Source organism: Monopterus albus, unplaced genomic scaffold, assembly GCF_001952655.1.
Source record: "Monopterus albus unplaced genomic scaffold, M_albus_1.0 scaffold13.1, whole genome shotgun sequence".
In the NCBI taxonomy this organism is placed as follows: Eukaryota; Metazoa; Chordata; class Actinopteri; order Synbranchiformes; family Synbranchidae; genus Monopterus; species Monopterus albus.
Window position 1 is genome coordinate 87,620 of NW_018127893.1, and position 11,520 is coordinate 99,139.

General features: G+C 40.5%; 1 protein-coding gene across 1 annotated transcript in view; it reads left to right on the top strand.

Moving 5' to 3' along the window:
• The first annotated feature begins 2,675 nt into the window (after positions 1-2,675).
• The window catches only part of csf1rb (colony stimulating factor 1 receptor, b), a 26,722-nt gene continuing 17,877 nt past the window's right edge, over positions 2,676-11,520 (top strand). The window contains exon 1 of the mRNA XM_020590981.1: positions 2,676-2,769. Coding sequence (XP_020446637.1) covers positions 2,712-2,769 — 58 coding nt within the window. The 5' untranslated portion in view covers positions 2,676-2,711. The remainder of the gene's footprint in view (positions 2,770-11,520) is intronic.

Here is an 11,520-nt window from a genome sequence, read left to right on the forward strand (position 1 = left end):
TTTTACTTCGTGTCATGATGTAAAGCAGAGAGAAGTTCAGAAAAGTGCTGAATGTCAGAAAGAAGAGTCTGTTCAAACTGTGACTCACTCAACTGAAACTTCTTCCTCGTTTTTTGCTTTCCCCTAAATGTCAAAAATATCACGTTTTCTGTTAAAGTGAGTAAGGAGAACTCCAGTATCTTAAAAGTGGTTCTGGTTCTGTTTTGACCCTCATAGGTCCTGTTTCAGATCAGAGAAAGATCCTGGTCTGGTTTAATAGAGAAAACACGTCTTCATTAGGATTTCACTGAAACCTTCAGCTTTCACTGAACCAAAGTGGTATAAATATAGATTTATATTTAAAACAGAACGTTCCTGTCAGCGTTTTCCCCCAGAGAGTAGAAACCTTTTGAAGAACTCATTTCTGTGTTTCCACCTGAGGAGCCAGGGACTAGATAAAGTTCTGGGGAGTGTCAGGGACGCAGCATTGAACACCGCTGATTGGTCAACGGCTTTTATACACCCGTCATGTTAAAAACCGTGGAACACTGGACCAGCTCTATACCCTCACTAAGGTGTTGGAGGGTTCATGGGAATTTGCTCAACCAGTCTACATGTGTTTTGTGGATCTGGAGAAGGCATTCAACCGTGTCCCTCGTGGCATCCTGTGGGATGTACTTCGGGATTATGGGTTGCCGGGCTCATTGATACGGGCCCTCTGTATGACTCCTACTCCTGTATGACTGGAGTAGGAGCTTGGTTTGCATTGCCGGCAGTAAGTCAGACCTGTTTCTGGGGCATGTTGGACTCTGCCAAGGCTGCCCTTTGTCACCGATTCTCGATTATTTTTATGGACAGAGTTTCTAGGCGCAGCCAGGGAACGGAAGGTGTCTGTTTTGGTGGCCGCAGAATCTCGTCTCTGCTTTTTGTGGATGATGTGGTTCTGTTGGCTTCATCAGTTCAAAATGTACAGCATGCACTGGAGGGGTTTGCAGCTGAGTGTGAAGCGGGAGGGATGAGAATTAGCACCTCCAAATCCAAGGCCACAGTTCTCAATCAGAAAAAGGTGGCTTGCTCTCTCTGGGTTGGGGGCGAGTTGCTCCCTCAAGTGAAGGAGTTTAAGTAGCTCGGCATCTTGTTCATGAGTGAAGGAAAAATGGAGCAGCAGATTGACAGATGGATCGGTGCGGCGTTCGCAGTAATGCAGTCTCTGTACCAGTCCGTTCCGGTGAAGAAGGAGCTGACTCGTAAGACGAAGCTCTCAATTTACCAGTCGATCTACGTTCCTGCCCTCACCTATGGCCATGAACTTTGGATCATGACTGAAAGAATGAGATCGCAGATACAAGCAGCAGAAATTAGTTTACTATGGAGAGTGGCTGGGCGCACCCTTAGGGATAGGGTGTGGAGCTCAGTCACCTGTGAGGAGCTCAGACTAGCTCCTCCACATTGAGCGGAACCAGTTGAGGTGGCTCGGGCACCTGTTTAGGATGCCCCCTGGATGCCTCCCTGGGGAGGTATTCCAGGCATGTCCCTCCGGGAGAAGGCCTCGGGGCAGACCCAGGACACGTTGGAGAGACTATGTCTCCCAGCTGGGCTGGGAACACCTTGGGGTTCCTCCTGAGGAGCTAGAGGAGGTGTGTGGTGAGAGGGAAGAATGGGAGGCTCTGCTCGGGCTATTGCCCCCACGACCTGGTCGCAAATGAAGCGTATGAAGGAGCATGTTAAAAACCCCTCACCTGAATACCTGTTGTTTAATCTGTACTCGAGTCTACTTAGGACATAGCAACCTGAGAGACCTCGGACCCACAACAGAGTCCAGGCTCTGACGAGGGCATTTTCGGAGAAAGTATGACATGTTGATCATTGTCCAGTGTATAAATGACACAAAACTTGGCTGTCGTGCTGTGATACATCAGCAAACTGATTAATCACCCAGTAAATCACAATGAAACTTTGTCCTGGGAAAGTTCATGGATTTTTCTGGCTGTGGAAAAGCACCTGCATTCAGAGCACTTCAGAGTGAACCCAGCTTCCTGTGATATGAGCTGATGGAGCTGTAATAAATGCAAAATGATCAGTCCATATAAATACTGGCTGTGGATCCTGTGGGATGAATCAGACAGGTGAGTCCAGGTGTGTTTACACTAAACACACCTGAATGTTGCCTCCTTTCCCTCTCTCGTGGGACACACAGTAAGGTTTAGTTTATTTCTTGAGTAGGTTCTGAGTTTATGTGAATATTTGTTAGTTATCCGACAGTAAACATGTTTGTTGATGGTAGAATCTGGTAACTTGGGTTTTGAGTCCCTGTTTAAGACCCAGACCGTGAAGTGAAGGACCTGACGAAGTTTGTTTTGATCATTATTATTATCAGTGGTGCAAATTTCATGATTAATCAAATTATGCAAAGAAATGTTGTGGAGTACACCCGGGGCCCTCGGAGGTCTGGGGCCCCAGGGTAGCTACTCACTTGGCCTGGTCTGTGATCCAGCTTTACTCAAGTCCACCTGTGCAGAATCTTGATGCAGTGTTTTTGTTTTCAGACAGTTGAGGAGCAGAAGAGGGACAATGGAGACATGCAGCCAGACGCGTCCTGCTAAACCAGGTCCTCGCTCTCTCTGACAGAATGACTTGGGGGTGGGGTGGGGTGGGGGTGGTGTCAGGGTCTGAGAGGAAGTTTGAGTCAGATTCAGTTCGACCTCAGTCTGAGCAACAACAGAGAGAGAGAGATGTCGGTCCATTTTCTGCTGCTGTCGATCGCCCTCAGCTGCTGCTGTGCTGCTCAAGGTCAGAAAACTACTCACACACTTTAATTAACCTTTATTGAACAGGAATGAATGAGTCATTATTATGCAGTTGTCATGTGTTATCACGTTCCTCTCTCTGTGGAGGAAAACATGTGAACACAAAGAGGAGTGTAAACAAAACCAGAACTTCACTTTTATAAACTGGGATTAATGATTCACTAAGTGTTAATTGTTAGATACTCATGTGGAGCAAATAATCAATAAATCTATTAAACAACAGAGCACAATAAAATGATTTATGCAGGTTTTAAACATTAAAAATAAATAAGTGTTCATACATCAGTACTGAAAATAGATGATCAATGATAATGTAAACTGATAAATACATGACTGCATTATTTATCAATAACTAATAACAGTTTTAAAACTTTATAAAACTATCAATAACCTTTATGGCCCATTGAATCCTGATGAACAAAAATTGAACTGCTAATAATTTACTAAATATTGATTAGCTTTCCAAAACAATAATTACAGGTTATTAACTGTCTGTAGAGTGTTTAGAGATGAATTATTGATGAGACACTCATAGAAATGAATGTTTAATGTTTGTTTATTTCACTGAGGTCAAGTCTTCACCTGAGAGGAAACTTGTTGTCTCTGGACATTTATTGGTCAAAAAGTAAGAGTTTAGTCGGTTTGAAGTAAATTATTCATTGCTGTAACTGTAACCTCTCTATTATTTGTCATTTACAAACCTCTTCTTGTGTGTCATGACATATAAAACAGGAGAAGAGCACAAATGTGAGGTTTTGGTTTAAATAATCACAAATATCACTGAAAGTCAGTAAATGTGTGGCTCAGCCATTGCTGTTGATTAAAACACCTTTAGTTTCTGCTGATGAGTTGGTAGAAGCAGAAGAGTCTGAAAATCACAAACACGTTATTAAGCCAACATGAAACTATTGATACACAATAATAAAACTCTCTGAACATGTAATGACATGTTAATACCTTGGCAGCCTGAGAGTTCTAGTCTAACATCACTGTTTGAATCAGGTCTCAGCAAGAGTCCCACTGGTTCTAATGGGACTTAGGTGGAAGAAAGCCAGAGAGGAAGTGAAATAAATGATACTCTGAGTATTTCTGGAAATGCTGCTATGTACAGGTTACAGTACTGAAAACACAAACCACAAGTTGGGGTTTGGTTAAATGTAAAACTTGTGTCCACAACTATTTTTCTTGCTGTGATATTAAAGAGGGAAACAGCCACAGTGATGGTTACAGTCCATGACCTTTTACACACGCTCCTGTTACTGGGCCTTCACTAGATTTAGTCATTTGTCAGTGAGCAGCTAAATTCTCCCTATTTATAGATTAATACATTACACATACATTAGATTGTTGCTCATGTCGCAGGTTGATTGTTTGCACAGCGATAAAATGAACGTTTTATCAGAAGTACTCAAATACATGTCATAGTGCATGCGCCACGTATTCTCAACGTGATTTAATGTTTCTGTCCTGAAGCCAAACACAATGCTGTGTAATGGCCACCGTCTTTATCCCGGGCACACAGGTGAGGCACCTGGCTTACTGCTGCCGTTAGCACCATGCCTTTATCGTTGCTCTGTTGGTTTCAGCAGGTGGAGTTCAGTTTCTCACCGAAGGCGTCAGGTGACGTTTCACCTTACGCCTCCCACGTTGAATCAGTGCGTCACTCTCATGTCTGTTTGTGTTTAAACACGCTCGACCTTTATTTGCATCGGCTGGTTTTAAACGGGTTTTTCTTTAATTTTCAGTTCGGTATAACCCACAGTTGAATGATGTTTGGACCATGATGGGCGACACTGTCCTCTGACCTTAACCCCCTTTGAACTGACCAAACACCCCCACACATAAACACAGAGAAAACACAGACCTGGACTCATATCTGCACTGAACCTGCTCAGGATCAGCTGCTGATTCAGTTTCACCTGAAAGCCCCAGTCCGCTCAGGAGTCCAGCGCTTATCACCAGTCCTACTACTGGTTATCAATTACATCAGAAACCCATCTCAGCTGGTGAGATATGTGTAAGTTGACAGGACAGCTTGTCGCTCTTGGGTCACCTCTGCCCAGCTGCAGTGACTTTTAGCTTCAGCTCCAAAATAAAATCTATTTTGGTCCATATCTAGATCTAAATTTGTCAACTCTGTGGGTTTTTTGTGCTCCTGCAGAGCTTTTAAAGAAGGCACAATAGATCTATAACTTTGATTGGTTATTTCTTCTTTGATCAATTATGGCATTGGCTAAGGAAATCAGACATCTATAGAGTCATTATGGGTCTGATCAATGAAAACTGTGTCATTGAGCTCATCCCAGAGCCATTCTTGTCCCGGTCTCTGACAGACAAAGACCTGGACATTTACTCTGCACATTAACGTGGAACCGCATCTGCTTCATTCAAACTTCACTTGGACTCTCTGCAGCTACATGTATCCCTGCTACTGCAAATACTACTACATATGCACATACACCATATATGTATATACTGCACTACAATAAATACTATGAGAAGGTCCTGGGGTGGAAGAAAACACGTCATCGTGGTAACCAGTTCCTCCACCACTCCCACAATCTCCAACAAAGAAGAAGTTCAACAAGGAAGTGGGAAAAAAGACCCTCCATGCACACACACACTGAAACACACACACACATGTTATCCCTGTGTGTGTGTGTGTGTGTGTGTTTCAGTGTGTATTTTAGTGTGTGTGCTCTCTGGTAGAAAATGTGTTTCCTGAGTCTCTGAGGTTGCACCACCACACTCCCTCCCCCAGACACCGAAACTTCCTAACTGCAGAACTTTCTCCAAAACAAAACTCAGATCTGTTGGTGTCAAAACCTTGTATCTCCCTGTTTTCAGTCAGTTTGAGACTCTGAGCAAAACCTCTTGAACACAAAATAGATAAAGTTCAGCGTACGATGTTCCGGCTGTCAGCGGACCAACTCTGATAATCAGGTCTCTAGCCAGTGAACAGTAACCCACTATCTGAGTTTTGTCACAGTAAAAACAAAGCAACACTTCTGACGACACTATATTTTATTGTTATTGATTTGAATTGATTAATTGAATCCATTCATCAGGAAGCCTCAGGTGTGAAAGTCCTGACAAACAGTAGAAATCATCAGAATATACAAGAGTTAAAATAAGAGCAGAAGTCTGATGTTTGCTCTCACAGTCAATAACAATAAATCTAAAAACTGAGCCCAATACATGCAGTACTGTATGCATTATTACATGCAGGGACTCAGATCCATAACTAACGTAAAAATACCAGTACACACGAGTTAAAATAAGAGCAGAAGTCTGATGTTTGCTCTCACAGTCAATAACAATAAATCTAAAAACTGAGCCCAATACATGCAGTACTGTATGCATTATTACATGCAGGGACTCAAATCCTTTACTAACGTAAAAGTACCAGTACACATGTATAAGAACACTGCATTCAAATCCTACTTAAGGTAGCACAGCATGAAACTCTAAATCAGTCCACTGCTTTGCCCGGCGCTCCCTCTCCCTGCTCCACTACAGTCTGCTATGCTCCACCATGCTCTGCCCAGATGTTCAGATATTTGTCATTATGAAATTCTACTGCTGTCAGTGAGTCACAGGAGGCCTCGACGGCACCTCTCTGCATTAGGACACGTTTTGGAGCAGATTTCTACACCAAAATATATTTGAAAAAGCTACATTCTTCACTTTCATTAGAAGTACAGAACATGTACTTGAGGTATCAAAAGTAAAAGTACTCTTTCTGAATGATTTGTGAAATAATCATATCATTGATAACGATCGATCAAAGATAGTTTACAACTAGTTTATGTCCAGATAGCAGAGGTGGAGCAAAGTCATTGTTATCAAGTCTCAAGTCACGGCTATGAAGTCTCGAGTCAAGTTCAGAGTCTAGATTTTAACTCCCAAGTCAAGTCCAAGTCCTAAACACTGTTTCGAGTCACAAACAAGTCATTTTACACTCTCAAATATACTGACATCTTAGAAATTGTAATCAGTGTAGTAAATTTATGAAAATTCTGGATAATTTTTAAATCTGTATTAATTTCATATTGTCAGAATGAGGTTGAGGTGTGCCTTATGTGACACAATTACAGTAATTTTGTAAAAAGCACATCAAAACAAGTGCACCTGAACCTACCAACAAAGTGTAGTACAAATTGAAGCTCAGTAATTTTTAAACACTGTAAAGCAGCCATTTTTCTCAGTTCCTTTTATCCTCCCAGATATAGTTCTGCCACCTTAAAAAGCCTTCCATAAGCGTCACATTTTTTCATAGGCCTAGAACTTGAACACTTGCCAGAAAATTTCAAAAACTACATGAATATCATATGGTGGAGAGGTTTGTGTGCCCCGGTGATCCTTGGGAGCTGTGTTGGCTGGGGCATTAGCCCCTGGTATGGTCTCCCAAGACAAATTGGTTCTGAGTTACCACAGTTAGTAAAGTGAGATTTAAATGACTTATGCAAATTTTTAGCCAAACCAAACAAGAATGTATGCAGGTAAATGCAACACCTCCCTCCTAAAACGGTACCCCCATCCTACCATTCAACACGGTGTACCTTCACATTCTATAGGTTCGTGTCTGGAGACCAGGTCCGAGGGTTGAGTGTTTTAGGTTCAGGTTTACAAAGTGGATCTGTGCAGGACCTTAAAACCTATGTTTTCTGTAGCATTTCTTGATTTGTATCGTTAAATAAGTGCAGACACATAACACAGGTTCCTGTCCAGATGTTATGATCATAAATTATCAGCTCAGAGTCATTTAATGAGATTCTGCATAGCTTTTCACAGATTTAACCCATTAATTAAATTGTCAATAATCAGGTACAATAACCTGTTAGTAAGCATCAACACACTTCACCAATCAAACACTTCTTAAACTCTGCAGATGTGGAAACACTGAGCTCTGACTCACTGACCCAGAAATTCTTCACTTACACAATTTCTTCATGATGTGGTTTAACAACTGACACACCTCAGTGTTTCCCAGCATGCATCAGGAGGGGTCAGCAGTTCAATTAATGTTAAAGATTTTAGTTTATTCACATAGTTTAGTTTTTTTCCTCATATTGTCTCTCTATCCTTGTGAGGACCTTCACTGACCTACTGCATTCCCTACCTCTAACCTGAACCTGATTCTAATCTGAACCTTTAAACCCGGTTTGTACCTCAGACACACATTAGAAGTAGTGAGGACCAGACACCACGTCCTCCAGCATGACCTGTGAATTTGACTCCAGTACAGATGCTCTGTGTCCTTTGTAAGCCAACAAGAAAATAAAAAAATGTAAAAGAAAAATGAATATATGTGCAATCAAATAGGAAAGAATAGAAATAACGAAGAAACTATTTATAAATAATTTATATATACATATTGTGATAGAAGAGCTTTCAGACTGATATATACCATGGTTATATTTACCATTTATTGCACTGGGATGATTGCTGTGTCTGGTCATACACACTCAGGTTTGATTTGATTTGATTTGATTTATTCATTCAAGCATGTAAAACAGTTGATATGTCAACACATGTAATTTCACACATATCCAACAATAATAATCCAATATCAGTTTACTTATACCTAGTACATGCTTGAACGGAGTAGGAAGAAGTTAGACTTATCTAGTCCTACCCCATGACATCATCTTACAACTTTTAAGTCCTAAGCAATATCTCTACATAAATAATTATCCTCTACACCACACATAATCATTGAGCCTGTTCTTGCATATATCTTGATTGACACATACCTTTATATTTATGTTTAAACTTGTCAATTCTAGTACTGTTTTTTATGTCTACACTTAAGTTATTCCATAGTTTTACCCCACTTATGGAAATACAAAATCTTTTTTTGGTTGTACGTATAGCATGAATTTTTAAATTTAACTGACCCCTTAAATTGTATCCCCCTTCCCTTTCATTAAATAGTTTTTGAATTCCACCAGGTAATAAATTGTTCCTGGCTTTATACATAAACACAGCAGTCTTATATCCCACTAAATCAAAAAGTTTTAACAATTTAGACTGTATGAAAGCTACATTGGTGTGATCCCTATATCCCATCTTATGCACAATTCTTATCGCTCTTTTTTTGTAATATATACAATGGTTGAAGTGAGGTTTTGTATGTATTTCCCCAGTTTTCAACGCCATACTCTAAGTATGGTAAAACCAATGAAGAATGCAAAATGCGTAGTGCTTTCCCGTCCAAAATATATCTAACCCTTGCCAATATCGATATATTTTTTGCTATTTTGTGCTGAATATATCTGATATGAGATTTCCAGGAGAATTTGTCATCAAGTATGACACCTAGAAATTTAATTTCATATACTCGTTCTTTATTAGCTCCCCCAATTTTCAATTGAAGTTTATTATTTAGTTTACGATTCCCAAATACCATAAATTTAGTTTTATCCAGATTCAGAGATAGAATATTACTGTCACACCATTTCTTTATCTTCTCAAGTTCCTGTGAAACCCGTCCAGAGAGTTGCTGTAGGTTTTCACCCGATGCCCATATGGTAGTGTCATCAGCAAACAAAACCACTTTCACTAAATCAGAAACCTTACATATATCATTGATGTATAATATAAATAGTTTAGGTCCCAAAACAGAACCCTGAGGCACTCCACATACAATATCCAGCTCACTCGATTGGTATTCACCCAACTTCACAAATTGACGCCTCTGTGTCAAATAACTTCTAATCCATTTCAGAACCATTCCTCTGATTCCATATTTTTCTAACTTATCCATTAATAACTCATGATTGATTGTGTCAAATGCTTTTTTTAGGTCAATAAATATTCCCATCATGTATTTCCTCTCATCCATAGCACTTGTTATGTCCTCCATTAGGTCGGTAATGGCCAGAGATGTCGATCGGTTCGACCTAAAACCAGTTATTGTCTAATATTAAATCAGTCAGCTAATCAATAAAAACAACCATCACCAAACAATGAATTTCATTTGATTTTTACTCTACAGAACAGTCCTTTGTCTCTGAAGCTTGTTGTCCCTCACTGTGGTTCAGAGGGCATGTTCATGTTGATCTCAGCAGACTGTATATTATCATTATGCTATAATTATTCAGCCTCTCAGATCTTGTCTGAAATGAACTGACATTAAATGTGGCTTCAGTCTGGATGTGATGAAGCAGCAGAAATTTGTCAGGGTCTGATTTATAAACTGCATCAAGACAAATGCATCATTTATACAAGTCAGCACAGTTTGATGTATGCAGTCCAGTATCACTAACTAGAATGGGGGTTACAATATGTGCAACACTGCAGCGCCGTCTGTCCTGATGCCCTCGAATCAGAACAAGGAACAACTCCCCACAAACCCTTTAACTGGGAACAACGATGAGACCTCAGAAGGCTCAAATGTGTCCAGACATTTTCAAAGTTCATAATTCCACCGCTTCATCGTGTCACTGTGAATTGGCTTCTGCAGCAATACGGTGAACTTTCTTTGTTTCACCCAGCAGCAGCAGAGACAGGCACACAACTGCGAGCACTCACAGTAACACACAGAGTAACACACAAAACACACTAAAACACAGTAAAGGTCACTAACACACATTTGCACATCTTTCTGAGGATGTCCTCACAAAGATGGCACTGAACTAAAATTTGTCCACGCAAAACCACAGAAAGACACACACACACTGACGCACACACACTAGTTTCACTTCTTGTTTCCTCTCTGAACAGAAACACTGATTGTGAAACTCAGTGATGTAAATATTCAACTGTCACATGAAACTGCACAACCAATCAGTTTTTAATGTGTATCAGTTTATTGATCAGTGCAGTAATCAATCAGTGACTACAATAAGTCAGTTTGTTAAGAATACTTGAACATCAGCTGAGCAGTGAATCCAATCTGTGTGAAAATAACTTTCAAGACAGATTTTTAATCATGTCTGTGTAAAGAGCTGTAGTTGTGTAACCATCCCTCGTGTTCACACTGAGTCACCTACACAGTCCGAGGCGGAGGACTGCATCCATGGTTCTTCAGTTTTCAGCTGAAGTTAGTGTGAAGCTTCAGCAGTCTGGGTTTGGTCACACTAAGTGGGTTTCTTCCATCCATCCATCATCTGTATAAAAATAAAAGTCAACATTTGCAAACTTGACTCCCATAAACTTCCATAAAGTCTGGCTTTGGTAGATGTTTTAATCCCAGAAATCACCACCAGTAAATCACCAGAGTAAAAGCTATCACACTGAAGTCCTGCCAGCAGAAGAGAATTTAAAGACAGTGTTACAGTGAAGAGATCACCAGAGGATCACTACAGTCCATCCTGTGGAAAACTGAACATCTGAACCACTTTTCATTACAATCATCAGAAGTTATTTCAGTCTGGATCGAGGTGGATGATCAACACGCCGACAAAATCAGAAAGCCAGTGATGCACCAAGTCAAGAAAAGTTTTTATTGTCATATGCACAGTATGGAAATGCGTTTCTCTGAAGAGAATGTATGCTACATGGGATCTGTATGTGTAGTAGTCAACAGTGAATGTGCAATTATGCATGTGCAAACTGAGAATGTAAACAGTACAGGTCGTCTGTACGTCATTACATGACATATTTCCTGGTAATAAACTCCTGTCAACTGTTTAGGAGTCTAATGGCAGAGGGAAAAAAAGAGTTTTTCACTCTAGAGGTCCTGCATTTCACACTTCTGAGCCTCCAGCCAGAGAGTGGGGAGGCAAAA